This window comes from Corvus kubaryi, unplaced genomic scaffold (genome assembly GCF_017639235.1).
Source record: "Corvus kubaryi isolate FWS band 111438036 unplaced genomic scaffold, C.kubaryi_AGA036_p1.0 133, whole genome shotgun sequence".
Lineage (NCBI taxonomy): Eukaryota > Metazoa > Chordata > Aves > Passeriformes > Corvidae > Corvus > Corvus kubaryi.
The window spans coordinates 24,645,915-24,669,910 of NW_024580667.1; the positions used below are offsets into that span (position 1 = coordinate 24,645,915).

At 37.9% G+C, this 23,996-nt stretch overlaps 1 protein-coding gene across 1 annotated transcript in view; it reads right to left on the reverse strand.

The window, feature by feature from the left end:
• Positions 1 to 23,996, reverse strand: part of NCK2 (NCK adaptor protein 2) — an 86,400-nt gene that overhangs the window by 18,721 nt on the left and 43,683 nt on the right. Inside the window, exon 4 of the mRNA XM_042039696.1 lies at positions 12,690 to 12,931. Coding sequence (XP_041895630.1) covers positions 12,690 to 12,915 — 226 coding nt within the window. The 5' untranslated portion in view covers positions 12,916 to 12,931. The remainder of the gene's footprint in view (positions 1 to 12,689; positions 12,932 to 23,996) is intronic.

Genomic DNA, 23,996 nt, shown 5'->3' on the forward strand with positions numbered 1-23,996 from the left:
AAGAAAAACCAAACATTTCTGCACATTTTCAGACTGCAATCTCCCACTCCTTCTTCTCCCCCTGCACCTACACGTCCAGTTTCCAAGAAAATGTTCAAAGGCCAAGATCCATATGGGGTAGTCAGTGTTTTAGAAGCAACATATCCATCAACAGCACTCTTTAAAGGACACTGCTATAAATTCCAGAAATCTTCAGCTGCATTTGTGATCCAGAAATGAAGCTTTACAGCTCAATTAATGACTTTTTGTATCTTCTCTAAGAAGCTCAATATCAAAAAAGCCACACTAGAACAAATCAGAAAATGGAAACTCTTCTCTAAATGTCAAAGTGAAACTCTGACATTTCGACAACCAGGCTGCTTTATCACTGCTTTTCAAATACAGGAAAAAGTAGTGTCAAAGTTTTCCATGCATCAAACACTATTCGGTCTGGAGGCTTCTGTAAAGAAATCAACTCAACAACTATATTAAAAACAACTACTGCATTAATTCTTGTAATTTACACTGTGCTACACATGCCTATCTGTTATTAAGAAAGGTACACTCAAATTCCAGTATCAGATACTGAGTTTTCTATACCCAGAGCATTTTAGAGCAAAAGGTTAAAATTATAAAGATGTAATACAGGGACGTATGTGGACAGAGACAAACATGCGATCTGGAGGCTTCCATAAACTGACGCATGTATGCTCCTACCCCAGTGGCAAGATGAAGTAGAAGACTTGCTAGGCAAATTTAAGTGGTCTTGGGATTTTAAACACTCTATATAATAGGAAAATGGCTGTCTTGGTCTCAAATAGAAGGTATATAAAATGAATGGGGTTTCTCAAGGCCCACCATTCCAATTTCTCTCTACATATTTAAATTGAAGCTTGCTGGCTTTAAATACGCAGTCTCTGCTTTCAAATACAATAAAAATATTTCCACCTAATTTGTAATCTTATAAATGATGCTATCTTGATTTTGTAGGATGTCCTGATGAGAGAATATAACCAGAACTACCTTAAATCTAAGGCAGCCCTATAATTCTAAGAACATTATTTATAAAGTGTGGAGAGAAGGCACAGTAGCTCTGTAGGACTTCCCATTGCTTTCCATTCCCTTGATGCAGGGAGGGAAAGCTACATACTATTTTGCCTCTCCTTCACAAGGGCTAACAGAGGATATTGACAAATAAATCACTAATATGCATGAGATGCTCCGAACTGTCTACCTCAATATATACTCCTGTCCCTCAGAAAGTATATCATAGCTTACATTCCCTCTCCCCTTCCAGCACTAGCTGGGAAGATGATCTATACTTAGCTATCTCACATTTATATGAAGTAAAAGAGGTGCACAGGGCAACCCAGGATATAAACTGGACTTCCTAACACAAACCTGCTCAATTAAAAAGAAATTGGAAAAAAAAAATCCAGCAAGTACAAAGTAGACTATCCTGAATGCAAGATGACAACCCTCCAATTTAAAAGCATTCCAAATAACCAAGATGGAATCATTCCATTTTAGCTCTAACTTAGTCTTTTCACTTCTTGTATGCTCTTAATTCTGTACCTGAAAAGCAAAGATGTAATAGATGTTACAGAAAGGGACTGAAGCTCAGATCACCAAGCCCAAACCTGAACAGAGAAACTACAAAACAATTATACAGCTCCTCAACTGAAAGAAATGCATTAGAGGACAATGATCCAAATACTGACTAAAGGGCAGTATGTCAGCATCAAAAAGCTCAAGACAGTCCCTCCTGAAAGTACAACAGTCATCTACTCTTTGAGCTTACTGCGTTTTATTCCAGTTGACCCATACCAATACCAAGGATGATGTAAAGCCTTAGTAATTCTACCATAAGACCAGAATGCCCATGTTATACTATACTAATGTTTTTGAAAATTAAGTAAGGTTTACAAAATAATACAAGATGTTTATTACTTTTTTTGGTTTAGAAACCTCAAAATCCTTAGAAGCCTGTCATAGATACTGCAGTTTTCTTGTAAGCTCCTTTTAGGAAGGGGAAAGCAAACTAAATGCCATCTTTTCTGTACTAACTTCCTCTCTGAATTTCAATGCATGTAGCTCCATTAATCAAGGGCTCTCGGGTTATTTGCAATTACATACACAAAACCAGGCCTCTCCATCTCTGAAGGGGAAGTAACAGGATGAAATGGCTCACTTAACAAAGCAGCCCATCTCCTCTGAGGTTTAGTCCTCACAGCCAAAACACAAAACCCCATAACTCACACAGAAAATGAAACTTTTTCTTTTGTAGATTTAAACTCAATAACTATAGAGTAATAATAAAGTAATAAATGTGCCTCTAGTCCTGGAGAACATTTTCCTGAATGAACAATTAAAAAAATATCTTACAGGTTGATTAGTAAACTGGTAGAGCCCATATACAAGAAGAATGACATTTTTACTACATCAAAATACATTTTCCCTTTCTTTTCTCTTTCACTTTCCATTTTCTTTAATTTACAAAATCCCAAAGGATTTTGTAAAATGCAAACAGGAGTGATGGCAATGATTGCATACAATTTAGACAGTCTACAGCCTAAGTCCTAAATCAATTTCTAGTGCAAAATACAGCTACAAATAGTCATGCATTAGAAAGAACACCCCTAAATGTCCACCTGAGCTGCCCAGCCATTAAGAGAGGTGTCTGTCCAAATGCACTTGCTAAGACCACAAAAATGACTTGTCAGTAAACACGTTCCCCACTGAAGCAACTCTCAAAAAACATATGTTTATATGTTTCCCCTTAAAGCAACAGAGGCGGGCATTCTCTCCAGCATAGCAGCTTTGTGCTTTATGTCTGCATACATTGAATGCATGTCAATTCCTGCTTTATGGACAGACTCCACAAAGCAAAACACTTTTGAGACTCAGAAAATGGAAGGAAACCTTCCCTTACACACTCTAAGGCAAAGTCCAATTTCTTTTGGTGTGACTGCTAATTTACAAACTCTGTTTGTGTCGTATGAGAACGTGTCACAGTAGCCACATATTGTTCAGGTCTTCCAAACACCTGAGAAACAGAAAACAATGGAACTGAAGTGGAAACACGCAGAGAAAAAGAAACAAGTTAATACTTCAAAATATCCTGGAATATTAAACCTCAAGACAGCCCAAGGCCACCAAAAAAAGAAAAAAAAAAAAAGAGAGAGAGATCCATCTGGTAATACTGAAAGAATTACTTAGGGTTTCATATTGAAGGAAATAGCCACATCTGAAGGAAAATAATTCCCTGATGATTCTAAGGTGGGAGAAAGCACAGCCACTGTCACCTCTGTATTGAAAAATCTCTTGTCCTTTGAGTCACTGGAATTCCTTGGAAAATGGTGTCCCTGAGAGTACATACACAGGCTCTTGATTTTTGCCAGTTACCTTAGCTTGGTCTTTAGAACGCTGACCCAGCTCCACACACCAAACAAGGTGCACAATACCTCCAATACTTCAGCTATTGTCATCTGGATCTTCGCTCTGCTACCACCTTCATGTGCTAAGACATGAAGCCAAAGGGGAGGGCAGTATGCAGAGCACACAAATACATGTACCCCCACAAATATGTACTTATGGAAAAAGCCTGACCCAGGCAGATAGGTGCAATGCAGTGACCCACACACTGCGGCCCCAGTTCTGCTGCCTCAGCCAACTTCAGTTCTCCCAGGAACCTGAGGGAAAGGAAGACAGAAGGGAACACAATGCAATGAATCTAGGACAAGACAGTACTTGGAAAAAAACATACTCTATTTTCACTGGTTCAGAAGAGACATAATTAGCAGAGTGCCTAAAGTATTTTATTCTATGTAAAAAATGAAACATCAAAAGAGTTGAGGGTTCAGACACAAACTTTAAATGCTAAGAAAGTAAAAGACTGCCTCCACAGCTGGAACAGGGCATAGGAAGAGCTACTGGCAATGGAGTGACTCTAATAGTGAGCTGTGAAACTACCTTGGGAGCTAAGTTTTGGGCTTGCTCTAAGGCCAGACATTACAGGTTGAAATATAACTGGCTCAGAGAGGGACAAAACCAAGGATCCTCCAAGGTGACAACTGAGGGAGATAATACCAAAGACATCAGTACACACAGCCACATTGAATTAAGGTGATCCTTTTATCTTTTCACACATAATTATGAATAAAGTCTCATTCTTCGACCTGTAAATGTCAATGTACCTCCAAGCACACACACACATTCTGCATGGGAAAGGGGGGGAAAAAAGTATACCTATTAGATAAAACTTCTAACACAATACAAAGAATAAATTTATTCATTCAATATAGACAAAAATAGGAGGATTTCTTTATGCCTTCAGCCTTGCAACATTTTACTGCAGCCATCACAGTAGAAAAATCTGCTGAAAGGTAGCACACATCATGGTTTCCATTATATATTTGTTTTAAATTCTTGGAGCAGCACATCCTTCAAATAATCTACCACAATAAATAATCTACCCCAATAAAGCTAAAACTTCAATACATGAAATTGTAAACAGAAAAAAGCAAACTTCCGAACCATTACAAGCTAGCCCTGCAAGAAGCTTCAGGTTCTGCATTCACTGCTGCTTTTGGCTTTTCACTTTGGTGCAGATAAAGGGCCTAGTGCATACATCCAGCAGAGAAACTTTTATCAAGCAAGAAAAGAAGAATTATTCTGTACCTTGAGTTCTCCAGAATATTCACCAAAATTTTTTGCTTTCAGCTCTTTAAAAGGCATTAAATTTTGTGTTTAATTTTCATTGGGGTTTTTTGTTGTGGTTTTGTTTGTTTGTTTGTTTTGCATTAGTCTGCTCTGCAACTTCAGATTTTTTCCTTTTCAAGCAGATGTTTCTTCAGAAATTACAACACAGGATTTTTTAGAAAGTCTAATTTTAGTTCCATGAAGTAGAGACTTGGATTCCTTTAATGTTACTTTCAGTGGACACAGTTGATATGCATATTAAAATTATTTAAATATTTGCAGGTGTACAAAAGGTCCAAAACCATAAATTTCCGAGTTATGTTTCGCATTCTAGATAAATATTTTAACATGTTATAGTAATGCTAATTCAAAATTAATATACTTTTTGCCATTATATATCTCATTGATAGTGAGAAAGCAGACCCTACCCTGTTATCAGTATGTTCGTGTCATTTTCCACATGCAAAACTACTGCTATTGAGCGTGTCTCCATATTTTTGAAGATCATCAATAAAGTGAAACTGCTGCTTTAAGTCCAGGTTTTAATGATCATGAGGCAGATATATTTCCAGAAAGCAGCAAAGCATTTGAATTACTACTTATACAAATCATCTGCTACCACTCCAGTGGCATCAGCACTGCCAGCACCTAATGCCACATGCTCTAGATGGGAATGGAAGAAATCTCTTCCCTTCGTTTGAAATCATTGTGAACATCTCTCATTTCTCCTTTCTCAGCAATCTACGTAACCACAATGATTACTGTGAATATGGAAGAAATGCAATTGTTCCAGCTTTTTTTTCCCCCCTGAAACTAAAGACACCACACCTAAAAGGAGTTCCCATCACTTCTCTCACTACCACAAAACCATGTTACTCAATTTCATCCCTGGTAAAGAGTCACCACTGTTGCCACACTGTCTCACTAACAAACATGCTTATTTTGAGCAATGCAACTACAAAGCAGCATAAAGCACAGCAGAGAAAGTGCTTTTGTTGAACAATTTCAACCATGAAATGAGCTATTCTAGGATTCTAGGAAACTGAGCAAGAATTTGTGCTGTATATAAACACTTCCACTACTTCCTCTCCCTAAATTTGAACTTAAATTCCTGTATGCCAACTCCTTTAAAGTGCAAATAGAGATAACTTACCCTCATCCAATCCTCCAAGAGACACAACGGACATGCCACTACTGTCATGCCTACATTTTCTGACAAGCTAGAAAGCTTCAAAGCAACAATAAGCGACACAGAAAAAAATACTTTTATTTTTGCTGAATTCCTATGAGGGGATTGATTTTATTCTAATTTCAGCTAGAGGTATTTGGCTAAACAAAAACTTCATATAATTCCTTCTTAGGAATTTTTATATGTGATAAATAATTTGAAAAGTAGCTATATACCGCAGGAAGTTATTTATTTTTTAAAATCAGCTTTATTAAATGTTGGTTTTTGAATGGAAAGACTACCATTTCTTACAGGTCTGTGACAAGGAAGGCAAAAAACATTGAGAGCTTGAAGTTCTAAAGAGATTAAAAAAACTTCTGTTTGTCTTGTAAGGTAGACCTGTTTTTATTAACATAAACTGTATAAGGCTTAAGAGGCTGTACTATACAACAGTGTACTTATTATACAGTGATACCATATTTATTTCCACCATTCTTTCATTCTGTAGCAAATTTTACACCCTTATGGTGTCCCGAGAAGACCAGAATTGGAAATAACTAAGTAAGAACTAACAGAAATATTCTCAAACTGTTACTTGGTCATATTACGAATTTAATGTGCTTTCTGTGATCTTGCAGCTCATGAGGCTCAGGCAGGTCACTGATAAACAAACAAAATCATCAGGCAGAGAATACGGAAGACTCAATTTAGTGCTCTGACTGTGCCAAAAATACTGTGCATACTACTTATTATTACACTTTTAAAAACTAGTGTGGAAGAACTGGAAAATATCCAGCTAAAACTCACAACATTAGAGTCACATAAGCAACTTTTACCAGTGAAAGACTTTAGTAATCACATTTCAATATTTAAAACAAGATTTAGAAGCAATCTGATTAATGTCAAAATAGCACCTTATACAATTAAATCTACCACATGTACCACATCAGAACTACCAAAATCAGATCACTAAGATATTTTTAAAAAGAAAAAAATCCTCAAAACCAAAGCAAACAAGCAAAAAAATAAAATAAAGGCCAATAACACACACACCAGAACTTAAAGGTTGATAATTTAATTGGAGAATGAGATTTCATAACCATGTTATACAGAACTATGGTGGTAATGGTTTAAATCCAAGTTGAAATATTTCTATGTAAAAAGGAAGTATACCAAGTCTCTTAATCAACAGTAAAGAGGAACAGTTTTCCATTGCTAAAGAAAACATTGCATTAAAGAATGACCAATTCCTCATTTCTGCCTCTTACTAGGCAGTGACACTGCAAAGAAAAAAGAGCTAACTTCCTGGTCAATTTCCAAAAGAGCACCAAGAAAGTGGTACTAAGTACCTCTAAAATGGGAAAATATGAAGTTATAAATTTGAAAAAATCCCCAGCATTTTCATTAAAATAACTGGGGAGAGGGGGGAGATATAAAACTGTTAATTTCTGGAAGTGCCAGTATATATGGCATTCAGGGACTGCTGCACAGATCTACAGATTGACCCACGCAGACACACACCCCAGGGTTGACAAACACAGGAAATACTCCTGAACACTCCTTATATTTCTGAAATAATGTGCTAGGATCACCGATGCAAGCAAGGACTGGCTTCTCTATACTACACCCCGCTTAGCAATTCTTACTTTTCAAATCTGGCACACTGAGTGAATTAAAACTAAAAAGTTACTGAAAAGTTTTGCAGACTTCCAGAAGCTTAATAAAGGAGCCATTTAAAAAGTCTCTCATGCAACTCAAACATCTCTGTAAAACGTTATCAAGGTTACTGTTACTTGCCGTCACCACCAAAACTCATCCATTTCTATTGTTCCTACAGATTTGCAAACACCTCTCCTGTATTCTTGCTGTCCAATCTCTCTTTCCATACACCTTTTATTAAACCTTTTTCTTTTGCAGGACATCTGTTCAAAAACCCACACCAAGAACAGAGTAGAAATGTTCTCAAGGTTTCTTATGTAGTTGTTCACTAAAGGGAACAAGACCAGAAACCTGTAAGAAAAGCCTACATGCAGTGCTGGTTGTGAAGCAAAACCAGTAACATTCAGAAAATCATGGATTCCCATGAAAATGGCATCCTGCTGCTGGATCACACGCTTCAGTCACTCATGGCACGCTGCTGCCTGGGGAGTTGTGCTGCTGCCAGGAAAATGACTTGCAAAGGGATGGAAAAAATGTAGAAGTTTTATTTTGAGTACACAAACAACTGACTTCTCAATTATTTTGGCTTCCTTTAGATAAGGTTTCTGTTTGGCATGACAGAGACAAGCCAGCAGGCATAGATCATCTTTGCTGCAGAAGGGGAAACCCGTGGAGTTACACTCAGAGGCAGCTCTGGGGGTGGTGCTGGCAAACACCCACTCCAACCAAATGGATATGGGAATTCCTTTCCACCCCCCAGCACATGGGAAGAATAATATTACAGAAAATTACAGTTTAAAAGATGCATGCTGGAGGTCTCTTGCTTAGTAAGACTTATTCAAAATGTATAAAAATTACCCTCCCTGCAAAAGAAATAATGTAAAAGGAAACTATTTTAAACTTCATTATAATGAAGATGAAATTTTAATCACAGGCATGGAAGTTGGCTTTTGCCTTAAGAATAGTAATAATTACCAGATTTCATTCAATATGAGCAAACAGAAGACAGCAATTTGAAATGGCCAAATTACCGTTTTTACTTGCAGTATCACTCAGCTAAGACAAAAAAGGGGAATGAGAAGATGAATCATTTAAAATACTCAATAGGTGGCCTATACACTATATTTCCATAATTAAAACTAGGCCATTGTTGCTGAGTATTCATTAGACTTCACTCAAGAAAGAGATTTAAGAAGACACAAGTAGTATATATCAAACAGAAAAATGACAAAACCAGACATCCATCAATAAAAGAATGACAAGACTCAAAGTTTCTTCAAGTAATTTAAGGAAAGTTAAAAGTCACAGAAAATTCCCTAATGTCCGGACTAAAAGAAGATTCAGTAGAATAGAGCAAGCCCTTAAAAAGGCAAAGACAAAGTGAACCGTGTAGAAAAGGCTATTGTTTTGTAAAAAGGCATAGGATGATTCAAAAATATCTCTTCAGAAATTTCTGGGGGTCATTTGAGATTTTGGGTGAGCTGTTTTTCAGTTCACAAGGAACTGCTTTAATGAACATATGCTAAACAAGCATTAATCAGCATTTTAATAAGCACCCAACACATTTAGGAGAGCTGTCTCTGAACACATTTTATTTGATATTCTTTTCAAAAAAATACTGAAACAAAATAGAAATTCAAGAAGAGTTAAGACACTGCTAAAAATGGGCTGATATTTTAAAACATCAAGCTGCCTATTCTAGGTACCCACATGTCCATTAACCTTCCAGCAACCCCAAGCCAAAAAACAATAAAGCTGATAGGACTCTATTAATAAAATATTCAAGGGGTGAGATATAATTAATGACAGTCAACAGTTCTGGGAAAATTAGTTTTTAGTATCAAACAGGCATGACTTCATTCTCTGATGAGATTATAAGTTTTCCAGATAAAGGCAACTTCAAAAAGGTAGTAAACTTTCGTGGTGTACTTTGGCTTTTGTGTACAAGACATCAACATAGTGGGATAAAATTTCATTAGAACGCAGACTGCCAAAGATGAACAACTATTCAGATGATGCATCTTCAACAGCAAACGAGGGGAACTACTAATTAAATAGTTATAGCTTCTATGGGCCTGCCACAATTTGAACTATGGCTGTCACTTTTCATATTTATTGAATATAAAAGTATAAATCAAGCACCGGTAATTACTGTGGATAAGCACAAGAGTGGCAGATAGCCACAGGTAATCACATAGACAACACATGACATCACTTGCATGACAAAAATGCTTTCAGATGAATTTATTTTTTAACACAAGGAAATGTAATCTATTAAAGAAGAGGCAGGGAAAAGTGCATCTCCATGGGAACAACCATTTGCTTGAGCGACACAAGTATGAAAGGCGGGTCCAGGTACGTCACTGGAAGTAGCTATGAGTTTGCTGTTTCTCTCCTGAGACTTCACAAGACTCATAATTAATTATTAACAGACTACTAAGTGACACTGTTGGATTTTTTTTTTTTTTGAGTTCAGTACCTGATATTTCAAGATCAAGGCTGGAAACAGATTTGGTTTAAGGACTAATACTCATGACCATCATTCCCAACTGTGCTGGTTTAGGAGGTATTTTAATGAGAATTTTCTTGTGATCCTTGGAGAGGCAGGAGTGATGATGCATTAGACATATTTGTATAGAGAGAACTTAAGAACTTGCTTCACTGGGTGAAGCAAAACTTTCAAAAGCTGTTTCACTAGATGAAGCATCAGTCTTGTAATTTGCAAGCCTTTGTTTAAAAAGAAGGAGTGCATTTTTGAAGGCCTCTCAGAACAATGGCTCCTCTAAGGAAGGACACATACTCTGCTTGTTCTGAATGGGAAATTACTGTACAGCAAGACAGGAAAGGCTTAAAGACTATAGTTTAGTTGAGGACTCTGATTCAAGCAAGATAAAAAAAATAGTACAGATACGTGGTGCACAGCACACACGTTTCATTACGGTAAGGAGTTCACAGCACCTAAACCATTAAAAAAGAACACTCTTAAGCACCAACTCTTTTGGGTGGATTTAAAGAATATTCTGAATCAATTTGTGAGTTAGGTATGTGTTGGGGTCTCCCCCCCTGCCATGGAGCCCTGGGAGAGGGCCCTGGGGGGGAGGCACGGTGTTTCCCTGCCCCTGGTCAGCCTCATTCCTCATTGTTTTGTGTTCCCTTGTGCGGGCAAGGACCCTCGGGTCCCGTGACTGGGGGCAGCTCCTGAGCAGAGCCCTGGCCATGCGGCTGGAGAAATAAACATCTCTGAAACATCTATCAAGAATCCGTCCATAGATATTTCCTTTCCACGGGACTCCTGGTTTGATATATGCGTGTTACAGTAATCCCCGCTGTAACAGGTATGCCTTAGGCAGTTTCTCACTGTCACAGGATGTATGAGCTTAAAAGAGCATGAGAGGTGCTTTACACTCTGGATGCTCACCAGGTAAGTGTGGTCACAGCACACGAAAAGCCAGATTCCATCATAAGGCACTTTCAGCCTTGGCTGAACAAACATACCAAGAAAACCATTGGAAAGGGAACAGGGAATGAGTAATTATCGTAACAGTGCTTCAGAACTTAAAAACCCATGTAGGTATGTGCAAAGGGCTGAGGTTTGGAAGATGTGACACTAGGGATGGCTCAGCCATGAAACCACCAAGCTTTTTTTCTCATGCCTTTTCATTGTTCACCATCAGAGTGAAGGGAAGCACCCTGCACCATGCAGCTTAAGGTTAAGACTGAAAAGATAAACACATACATATGCCAGGACACACCTCTATTCCTTCACTTAAATAGATTTCTGTTGGACATAAAACTGTGTTTACATGAAGCAGATATTGCCCACATTTTACACAAACACTTGAAATATTACTACAACAGAACTGCAATCCTTTCCTAAGGTACCTTTCAGACAAAATACATACATTAAATTTATGTTTTAAACAACATAAATCTATATAAAAGGAGCTTAAAGTCACAACTTGGACTTTGATTTTAACCACACAAATAATTAAAAAGGCATAACCACATTTCCTGGCACTGTAATCAGTATATTCGAAGAGTATCTGTAGAAAGGACTATGGTACTAAATATTACCATGGTAAATTTTATGATAACCTTGTTTGCCTGCTACGTAGTCCTCAATTTCCATGTACTTTATGACAACTTAGCAGTGGAAGACATGGTAATAAAACAGTGACTAAGAAACCAAACTTGTTAGAAACAATACTGGTACAGGATAATCCTACATAAGCTATTGCTGTGTTATTTTTAAGTGAACCTTTTAGCTTTCTATTAAGTCCAATCCCAAATCCTAATTTTTCTGTTGAAGAGTCATTTTGTACAGCAGTCCACAACAGAAGTTTTCCCTATGTAAGACTTCATAAAACAGAAGCAAAAGAAAACCCCTCAAAACACTTCTAATGTGCTTGTTTCTGTTTTATTAATAACATCCTAAAACACCACTAGTAGGTTTTCCTGGCATAAAACAACAACTTATCACTATGTTTATAAACTTCTCTAGCCATATGCAAAGCCCTTTTTAATCAGTCCTTAAAAATCAAAGAGGAAAAAAAACCATTTCACTTGACTTTCAAATAGATTTCTTTAAAATACACATAAAAATTTTCAAAGCTAGATTATTTTATATGTATGACAGACTGTTGTGAAGACTTTATGTGCAAGTATAAAATAGAATACATATTCAAGGACCTGGAAGTTGACAGAACATGCTGGACCACAGAAACTTAACCTCTGGCTCTGTACACTGCCACACTGTAAAAGCCTATTCATACAGTGATTTAGCTTTGGCTATGAGAGCTATGCTGAACAATCCAGTTTACATCCTTCATCTTTCAAGTGAGAGGAGTTGGCATGAAAGGAGAGGATTCAGCAGTTGATATGTGTGTGAAAATAACAGTTTTTCAGCCACTGAAAATACACAACCTCTGACAAACTGGAACAATAGTAACATCTTTTTCTGCTGGACGTGATGCAAGAAAACATGCTACAGATTTTTACATGTGATTCTCCACCCACACCCTCTGTCTCTCCCTCCCTCAATCATCCACCCACCATGTCACCTCAAACTAAGCATAAAGACAATCCAAACATGCATGTTAAAAAAAAATTGTATCTACATTACATTCCCAACGTGAAACTCATCAAGTCAACTAAATGTACTCCAAAATACAGAAGGACTTACCCAATGTGTCTTTTAGATTTTTAACCAGAGAACCTTTCTTCAAGCTGTTTTTTCGCTCCACATAATTTGATGGCACATATCCTGTTTTGTTGGCCGCGTTTCTTACCCTCCACCACGTCTTAGAATCATCTAATAGCCAAAGACGCTCATTTTTCTTGATGTCAAGTTCTTGGTCTTGCTGTGCAGTGTAATCCCACTTCGCAATAACAATAACTTCTTCTGTCATCTTTCATGGAGTCCTTCTGCAACAAAATATTAAAACATTATCCTCAGTAAATTATGTCATATAATTCTTACTCATTTTTTTCTTTGAATTCTTCTAAAATAAGCAAGAAAAAGGCTAGGGAAAAATTAGAATGCCATACAGGGAAAACCCTCTTTTAAAAATAAGGGAAGTCATATCGACCTTTCTTGCTTTTTTGCCACTAAAATATGGCAATACCTTGATAGTAAATGCTGGTCATAATGTATTACATACACTTCCTCAGAATATATATAAAATATTATCTGGATATATAGTAACAAAAGCTAATTTATAAAATCCATTTAGGTTTTGCATATAGCATTATAAAAGTATCTCACATGTGGCATTCCAAGTTCTGATCCAAGTAAAAAAATAAAATAGCAGCATTTCAAAAATATTTTTTCCTTCTGCACTAGTTTCGCATCCTCACACTAATGTCACATATAAGTCTTCCGCATTTAAACGAAGTTATCCATCTTTTTTTAGTAGAAAATTAAGAAATAATTCAAGAAGTAATGCAACCCAGCAAGGAAATCTACCATCAATAAGAGGGTACTGTCTTTAGCAAGTCTTTGTTCACCGTTTTGTGCAGGCAGCACAAAACTGCATTTAAGAGTCTTCACTCCTCCTTTGTTCCCAGGAAGATCCCAGCTCAGCACAGTCCTGCACCAGGCATTAGTCAGGGGGGTGGAAAAGAGCACCCACTGGATTTCATTTCTTCCCTACCTGAAACATATCCAGAGTTCCATTAAGACTGAATGAGCTGTGTTTTTCTCACTCACCTGTAAGAACAATGATCTTTCTCAAAGCTATTTGTCAGCTGCACCAAGACAGCTGCATGCCTCCACATTTTCCTACGCATCCCAGCAATTACCAGGAACAATGTGAGGGAGCACAATAGTGTGCAAGGATAAGTCCAACGCTAGTACCAATGACATTCAAATATATTATAATGCCAACCAAAGCACATTGATTTTACCTTCTAAATTCTGAGAAGTCACCTTAAGTGTTCTAATTGCTGCCATGAGGGTTGGGAGAGGGAAGTGGAGGAGGACAGAGAGGGTAGGAGGTAAGAACATATTTGAAAATCAATGTAGCAGATTTTGGGGTTTTTTTTAATAAAAGGTGTCAATTTTATTTAAACTACAGATTAGTAGAAAGAGGTGCAAAAGTACTTCAATCTATTCATGTCCAGTGATCTTTGTAACATTTGACTTTGTTGCCTAGGTCTTGGAAGTTCACAACCCTATCTTCTCTGATGCCTAATAGTTTATGTGACAGAAAGGTAATTAAAAAACCAAACCTCATTCAGAAATTCTGTTCAGCATGTAAGTTACATCACCTACATTCCAAAAGGGTTCCTTCTGCAGTCTGTAAATACACACACACACACTTCCCCCTTTAGCTACAGTACAAACTGTGAAAACTGCATGCCAGACAACCCAGCTTACCTACTCCAGGAAAAATAAGTGCTTTCCTTATTTAATCTATAATCATGAAACACAATAGTGGACCCTATTATAAATTAATAGCCTCCTCTTATCTTGAATTTTGTTTCCAGGAGAACAGCATATAGGCTGGAGCTATGGTTGCTAAGCAAGGACCAGCACTATTAAATATTAAATGAGTATTACCCCTCATGGCCAAGGAAGGACATGATTTTTGAAAACCTGAAGCTGAGTTGAACAGGTTTAAGCTCTCATTTTCCACTCAAAAACCAGAAAGAACATACAACAATTAGAACATTATTCAAATGTGCATTTGCATGGTTGAGGTCCCCAAGACGAACTTAAAAAGGAGCTATGATGCTTTGAAAACTGAAAAGCACAATCCTTACAATTCAAACAGGCTGTGACTTATGCAGTGGAACTGATAGTTTTACAAGAAATAAGTCAGTAACCATTCAACCATTTTTTCCCCCTAAAATAATAATCCCATCTGACAATGACAGAGAAGAGCCTGAGCTTTGGACCTCAGTCTCCAATAAACTGCCCTGCTTTCTGACTGACATAAAATGGACAGAGAGCCTACAGGTCGATAAGCTGATGTAGCCACAGGGGACTGCAATCAAACATGTTCTGGAGGCTGGTGTTGTCAATATAATCTATCTCTCCAAATTAGGTTGGTTTATTTTATCTCAGCAATTGTAAAATGGTCAATTCTTACTATTCCTGGGGACATGGAGAATATGAAGAAATAGGACATCATCAATGCAGTTGGCTGACGTGGCCACTACATAGGCTCCCCTTCTAAAAAAGGTTATTTTCACAATACAGGCCAGTTAAAATGACAAATATTACAGGATATTAATAATAAAAAAAGCCCACATTAGGAATAATATTTGAGGAGTGACTGGTGGAAAACCATTAAACTCTTCCCATACCTCTGAAGAAAAAAAAGAATTTGAATTGATCCCTATTGCAAAAGTCATCAAGTCTTTACCCACGGTGTTGGGCGAGGACAGAAGCACAGGAAGAGAATATTTACCAGGGCCAACAACATCAACTGTAATCCTCTGAAACTCACCCGGACAGGGTGCTCAAACCTACTTGATTTCTTAAATTCCCATTAGTGTAGACATGTAAAACTGTCACTATGCCTGAGAAATGATGTCATTTCACAAGCAGACCACCCCTTGCAATTTTGGCTGAAATATTCAGGTATAGAGAAGCCAAGTTTCTGGAGTACCATGCTCACACAACCCCTTTCAGTAAAGCAGTCCAGGTTTTACTAAATGTTTAGTGGCAGAAGCTTTCCTTCCCAAGTGGGGCACAATTTAGAGTCAAAATGCATAATGTAATTGCAGCTCAACATTTGTCCATTTAAAGCTGTACACATGTGTGTAGAACTTAGTTGTGTTGGGTTTTTATTTTTTTAGTTTTAGGTTTGTTCTTTTTTTTTGGGGGGGGGTGAATTTTATTTTGTGTTTTGGGGTTGTTTGCTTGTTTTGTTTAATTTTGTTTGTTCGTTTTTAATGTGGGGAAATACATTAAAGTTCTTAAAATTATTTTCTTATGATTACATCATTAGACTGGCTCCATCAAGGACAATATGGCTCTTCCTGTGACATCTGCAGAGCTAAGATTTCCTAGTATGTGAATTAGGACACATTTGTATCCCAGAAGGGGGGCTGTAGAAGTAATAGTTTTGAAATGCTTCCACAACACAGCCATGTGCTAAATAAAAGATTATAAGCCGACAACATAACTAGATCTGGGGGAAAATGAAAGGAAAACACAATGACACAGCCTCCCAAAGCATCTGAGAGTACCATAAAAACTTGATGTGGACTGAAAGCATGAAATTTCTTTAGTGTACTGCTTACAGACTGCAAAACAAAACATACCACAGTTACCAAAGATTTTAATGGCAACATGAGATTCCTTCACATCAAGAAAATGAAAATCCATTACTGCTAAGAGTGCACAACTTCCTTGAAAGTTCCTTCTCAAAAAGCTCAGAAGTCCTAGCACTGAAATACTGAGTTGTCTTCTCCTACCTGACAGAACAACATTCCACACTTTAAAAAGCACCAGTGAAAAGCTTTGAAATACTTCTGCAAGGAACTGTAAGTGCATGAAATGCAAATCTTACCTCCATACAATATTGTTTCACATGACCCTGGTTTTTACCTTACCGTATCAAGGAGTATTTGCTTTACTTTTATGGCAATCCAACTTCCAACCTTAAAAACCAAAACCACCACATTAAATGAGAGCAAACAGAATTCCACAACCCAGACCTTCAAAAGGTAATTCTTGTATCACCTACGTGACCAATACACAACTCCAACTCCTTTTAATCCAGCAATTCCTTCACTGCTATCAGTCCTAAAAAACTAATTTATTTTACCAACATTGTATTTGCTGAAATGTTAAAACTAATATAGTTTAGACTGAGCTCACGTATTTTCAACCACTTTGTTTCTTCCCTCCAGTTTAGGTTTTGTTAGGAAAGGAGTCCTGTCTTCAATGGAAGCTGCCCTACTGAAGAAGCACACACGAACGTTTTTCTACCCGAAATTGCCCTTAGGAGAAAGGGCAAAAACTGAAAAATTGCCCAGCCAAGAAGGCAATGAACAAAAACTCAGCCAAAGTCAAGTCAGTTAAGGCTGTACTGAAAGTCTGCTCAGACAGGTGAGGAACATTAACTAACCATATGGCAGAATAAAGGCAGACATTGGTGGAATATCTAGTACTGTATCTTCTGTACAACTTTATGAGAAGAAAGCCCAGGAAAGAAAAGGTTATGTTCAATAAACTATCAACAACCCAACAACTTAGCAATGACAGGAAAAAAAACCAAACAGACAAATGAACACCTATGCCGTTTTGAAGCCATGCTTAAAACTGAACCATGCAAGTAATATTTGAGATTATGGAAACTTAAACATAGAGGAATGTAAGAGAATTGCTCCAACAAGCTTGTAAATCTACTAGTGATTCTTTATGTGAAAGATTTACTTGGTGTCATTTTAAATATCAAAATACATAGAATTGTTACACAGATCTCAGTCTCTTTTTACCAGGCTGGGATTTCAATCCTCACTCCCTCCCCCTCCCCATATAGGACTAATATATTTCTCCCACAATGACAAATAGGAAAAGACCCTTATCAGCATTCCACCTGAAATGGAACCTTCTCCTATAGACACACAAGTTAACACTATGACTAATTTCATGTCCTGGTCCAGTGGGTAGAAAAGCCACATTTTTTTCTTGCCCTCAAGAAGAAGGCTCACAGGTATGTCAGGGTTAGTTAGGACAGTGCAAACAGAAGCTATGTTTGAGCTTTAAAGATGCAGTGAGAAAGGAAGCAGTTGCTCTCCTTATAATTTGTTTTGCAAAAAGGAACACGACTGAAAAATTACTGACAGTAATGCTTGAAATTTAATCCCTCACCAAGGGAACAAGCAAAAATTCTAATAATAGGCAGTGCCAATTGATATAATAGACTGTTCTGGAATTGGATGTCTTCCTAAGACACACTGAAAGAAAGGGACAGAATTCATACAGAGGCTTTTACATGACACTGATGTACACAAAACACCTAATTGCTACACAATATTAAATAAGGTATAATTACTATATGATATTTAGTTAATTACATGGGAAGAATGGAAAACAAACTAATGACATATCATGGTTTTCTCTAAGATTTGAAGGCTGAACAACCTCTCCTCCTGTCCCCAAACCCTGAAAAATCAAAATGGGTTTTGAACTGCGCAGCATTTGTTACTGACAGGCCAGCTATCTGGTGCCCACCCGGTTAATGTTTCATAAGCTACAGGAAACAGGCAGTATTTGGTCCTCTAAGGCAATATAGTTGCAGAAAATAAATTTTAAAAAGCCTGTGTTCATCAAGACTTGTTTCATAGTACCTGGATGTGCTTACTGTATTCTGCAATTAATAACTTCTATTAGATCACTTCATCTGAAGTATGCTCTAGGTCTGAAGCGTTCTTGTTTATGATGATGCAATCTCTGGTTAGCTTGCCTACAGTTTCAGGAAATTTTGAAGTTTTGTTTTCACCTACAGTTTTTTTCTTTGTTGCATGTGTGGGTGTGTGGTTAGTTTTCTTGTATCAGCCTAGATGAATAGTTTTGATATATAGAAAAGTTTCAAAAAAACAGATCTTTACATTTGAAATTTTTTCATTCAGTTCTTGAGAATCAGTAAACACCAACGCAAAGACAGTACCCAGAAGGCATTTAAAAGAACCAGTAATGTGAATTCAAATAAACACTTGTGAAAAAGAATACACCTTTTGGACATACTTTTAGCTATTTCCAGTGGAACATGTTTGAAGAAACAGAAAAATATCATCTCATTCATTCAAAGGCCAAAGTTAACCTAAACCAAGGAAGACCTATTTCTAATGATTCTCAAAATCTCAGAATGCAGAGGTTTAAAAAGAATAAACAAACTGACCCAAATTACAGCTAATCACAGTCCTTTGTTATAACCAGTAAAACCCTTTCCATGCTTTGTTACTTGGGCTATTTGCTGGTGCTTGGACAAATAAAGATGGATCACATAAAGGCCACTTTGTCTAACTGCTTTTGCAGTTTAACACTTTAGTACTTCATATAATATGTGTCAATCCACCCCAAGAGACACATTTCTTCAGAAAGAGGTCACTGCATCAAAAACTACTCTAAGACTACTGTACTCTCTCTCTTTTAAAGGAAGTTAACTAAACAGCTGTAGTGAACAAGCATTCATCACCCAGCTATGTAGTTCTGAGGTGTCAAACCGATACCTGAGCAAAAAAGCCCCCCCATGCCCAGGCAGTCTAAAATAGTTGACTGTTTTAGCACAAGCTTGACAATTAATTCAGGGGATTTCACTACTAGGTCTCATTAGGATGCATTGATTATAGAACTGAAAGTGATAGCTGAGTAAGTGCAAGTAATTATTATCTAATTTACTTTGATGTGCAAACTGGAGACACAGTCACAATCAATAGATGCTGCTGTCTGTACTTTAGGGGTCAGTTTTCCAAAGGTGAAAGCAAAGATGAGTGGAAGCTGTAAAGAATGAATATGAACAAAGATGTAAATAAATTAATCCACTGCAAAGGAGGAATGTTTAGAATTACATTTCCAACCTACTCTCACAATTCAGCATCTACAAAAGAAGAATTGGTTAAAAAAAGAACCTGTTAAAAAAGTGAGATAAAAAGCTCTAGAGGTTTCTTGTGTCCCCTCTCCCTGGTCCTTTCCTTGAAAAGGAAAAACTGATAGCAACAAGCTGAAGTCCAGAAAGGAAAACTGAAAGTATTGAAAGAAGTAAAATTCAGCTCATCAAGAACTATTAAAAAGGTATTAAAACTGCATTGGAGTAATTTAAGTATTAGTAAAAGAATAAGTGGAGAATTAGATAGAATATTAAGTGGACTGTACCTGATGCAGGAAAAAAGCTTAATACTTATTTCTACACTGTGGGATTATATTACAGAGACAACCATTTTCTTCTGTGTCATTAACTAGAATATAAAAGTAATAAGAAAAATTTAAACAATGTTCAAATGCACCCCAAGATATCAGAAACATCCACAAAGCTATCACAGTTTTAACTATCCACTAAATTTTTTTTTCCACTTCTTTTGAGATCCTGGTTTAGGTCTACCCATCTGCCGAAGCTGAACAGATGTACCAATTAGTGAGGGGACAGCCCCAATGACAGGACAATGCAGGAGTGACTCAAAGGCATGCTCAGCAGGTGCCATGAGGCCGAGATGGCACTCCTGTTGCTGGATGTCCTGTTTTCTGGCAGCAGCAGGACATTTGTTCTTAAGCACAAAAAGCACTTGGTTTCCTTTCAAGTCACTTATGGGGGGAAAAAAAATTAAAATACAACCAGAAAAGCATAGTTATAGATGAAAGGGTGAGAGCAATCCAGGCCAGTGCAACAGTTAATGGCACCAGAGGCGCTACAGCCTGTGCACCCAGGAAGGACAGCCCTGCCACGGTCCCCTTCTACAGGCACCGAAAGGATGGGACTTTTAGGAGCTCTTGAAAACAACACACACCCCAAACAAACTGAAATATGTTTGTTTGTTTGTTTTAATCCCTTAAGGTTGTCATCCCATATTTATGGAAGTATTTGAGTTAGGTTTTTCTTACAAGCCCACTGCCTTGTCTGATGGTGACCGTACTAAGCTTAGTTAAAGACCTGTTGAAGTGTTCTCTCTGTAATTTCTATTACTATCACTATCTATCTTCTAAGCATAGGTAAGTTATAAGGCTTGTAGTTAGTACTGTGAAACTGTAACGTGAGCTGCTATAATACCAGGCGCTATATCTCAAAATAAAAGGGAAGGATCACTCTCAATTAACCAGTAATTTAGAGCTGTACCAACTAACTTGACCTTGCTATCTACAGACCCTGTCCCCTTGGTGTGGCCTGCCACTGTTCATGGGCACAGTGGTGAGGGCTGGGGTTTGTTTCTGCAGTCAAATGCCTTTGACAGCTGCTAGGCAAGGTTGGCCTTTCTCCGCCCCACAACATATCTGATATCCCAATCTCTAATACAGCTACAGCTACGTGCCAGCACCTTGTATCTCACATTGCAGAACAACAGCAAACAGGAAACCTCAAGACTAGTTTAGTGGTAACGAATTTCTGCATAGTTCCAATAGAGCACAGAACTTAAGCATGTGTTTTTGACTTGTACGTGGCTTAGAAGTCTTTTTCAAAGACACACAAAGAAATAAAGGAGAATACATGTTAAAACACCCAGAAATACATCCTTCCTGCTAAGGAGTCAGTACAGCATTTTACTATTCAACAAAAATGAAATCTTTGTGTGTTTATGTAAGAATGCATAAAAAGATGTTTGTAAAAAATTTCCCATCCAAAGTTTTCATGAAGTCTATCACACAAATGAGTCTGCTCAGTTGAAATAAGCAAGCAGGAACTGCTTCAAATGATCTCTTAAAATGTAAACTCAACATTTAAGGAAAAGGAATAGTTATAATCAAAAAGGCTACATCTCCTCAGCAGGACCCACTTATGTTTTACTTGCAGTCCAGATTCTTAGTGATGTCAATATCTGATGGTTGTAGGTTTTTCCAGCTCTCCAAGCCCCACTTCAGCAGGAAGGTGTAGCACAAGTGTCTGTCGTGCAAGACCAGTGGGGATGCCCTCAAAAGTAGAGGCTGCCAAGCACAATGAGGGCAATTTTCCAGCTCACATTTTTTCCTCCTTTCTTGAAAGCCAGAGTCACCTCACAGTCACAGGTGCCCATTATTCAGACTAATACAGCTTCATCATTTGAGGCATATAATGTCAGAAGTTGAAAGAAGAAACAACACTAAGACTTTGGAAAATATCAAATAGGAATAAAATTGCTAATAGTTATGTGAGAAAGTGGCTTCACCAAATGCCTGAGCAACTTAGTGGCCTTCTATGATGGAGTGACTACAACTGTGGATAAGGCTACAGATGTTGTCTGTCTGGACTCCAGTAAGACCTTTGACGCAGTCCACCACAACATCCTTCTCTCTACTTTAGAGAGAGATGGATTTGATGCATAGATTACTCAGTGGATGAGGAATTGGCTGGATGGTCACATCCAGAGGGTATTTGGATATTGATCAATGGTTCAATGTCTGGATGGGTATCAGTGACAAGCAGAGTCCATACTGGGACCAGCACTGTTCAATGTCTTCATCAGTGACGCAGATGTGGGAATCGAGAGCATCCTCAGCAAGTCTACGTGTAACACCAAACTACAGTTGACAAAACTGAAGGATGGGATGCCATCCAGAGGGACATAGACAAGCTCAAGAACTGGGCCCATGGGCACCTCAGGAGGTTCAACAAGGCCAAGTACAAAGTACTGTGCCTGGGTCAGGGCAACCCCTGGTATCAGCACAGGCTGGGGGATGCAGGGATTGAGAGCAACCCTGTGGAGAAGGACTGTGGAGCATTGGTAGATGAAAGTCAGGACATGACCCAGTAATGTCCACTTGCAGCCCAGAAAGCCAACTGCATCCTGGGCTGCATCAAAAGCAGTGTGGCCAGTAGGTCAGAGAAGGTGATTCTGCCCCTTTACTCTGCTCTGGTGAGACCCCATCCAGAATACTGCATCCAGATCTGGGGCCCTCAGCACAGAAAACACATGGATGGGCCTGTTGCAGCAGGTCCAAAGGAGGACCACCAAGATGTTCAGTGGGCTGGAGCACGTCTTCTATACAGACAGGCTCAGAGAGTTGGGGTTGTTCAGCCTGGAGAAGAAACAACCTTACAGAACCTTCCAATACATAAGAAAGATGGGGACAGGCTTTTTAGCAGGGCCTATTGGGATAGGACAAGGGGTAATGGTTTTAAACAAAAAAGACAGTAGGTTTAGACTAGATGAAAGTTTTTTTTTTTTTTAAATGAGAGTGGTGAAACACTGGAACAGGTTGTCCAGAGATGTGGAAGATGCTCCATCCCCAGAAATATTCAAGGTCAGATTAGATAGGACTCTCAGCAACCTGATCTACTTGAGGATGTCCCTCCTCACTGCAGGAGGGGTTGGACTAGATGACCTTTAGAAGTCCCTTCCAACCCTAAATATTTTATGATTCTATGAAAAGTAGCAGATACTTTAGCCTGCTAACTCTCTGGTGGTACAAAGAGAAAGCCCTCCAGGCTAAGGTAGGCTGCTGCAACATCAGAAGAACACAAATCTGAGTTCTGGCCTTCTACTAACCATGCAACACTACTCTAATTTTATGTGCTATTAACTCTTGTTTCGTGTTGTGAATTTCATACAAGCTAACCCTCCCAATTCCGTATTTTTTAAGATTTTCATTAGTAATACTGCTATACCACAAAATTTCCTCATCTGGTGCAGTTCAAGATACAAATGCTAATCAATGTGGCAGACTTTAAAACACATAATACTAAGTACTATCTTTTCTATTTACATGATAAGTGCTCTGCTGCTTCAGGAAGCTAAGTTTTTAAAACTCTTTTGATGTTTTACTTGAAAAGGATATTTCTATAGCCTCTTTTGGAACAGTATGCCTGTTATAAAGCAGGCAGTGTTTGTTTTTAGCTTCTGACAGATAATTTAAATGTAAAGTTCTATTTCAAAGGACAAAAAGCTGGTATTTTACAGGAACAAGGTGGTATTATAGCAGCTCATGTTACAGTTTCACAGTACTAACTACAAGCCTTATAACTCACCTATGCTTAAAAGATAGATAGTGATAGTAATAGAAATTACAGAGAGAACACTTCAACAGGGCTTTAACTAAGCTTAGTACGGTCACCATCAGACAAGGCAGTGGGCTTGTAAGAAAAACCTAACTCAAATACTTCCATAAATATGGGATGACAACCTTAAGGGATTAAAACAAACAAACAAACATATTTCAGTTTGTTTGGGGTGCGCGTTGTTTTTAAGAAATGTGTATCCACATGTCATTCAGAAAACAGGACAAAGATTAACAGACAGTACTCGCAACCTTCTAGAGACCAAGCAAAAAAACCCCAGGAAACAACACTAAGAGAGCGGATTTTGGTAGTTAGATGATTTTTACTGTTTCATCTCACCAAGACAGTAT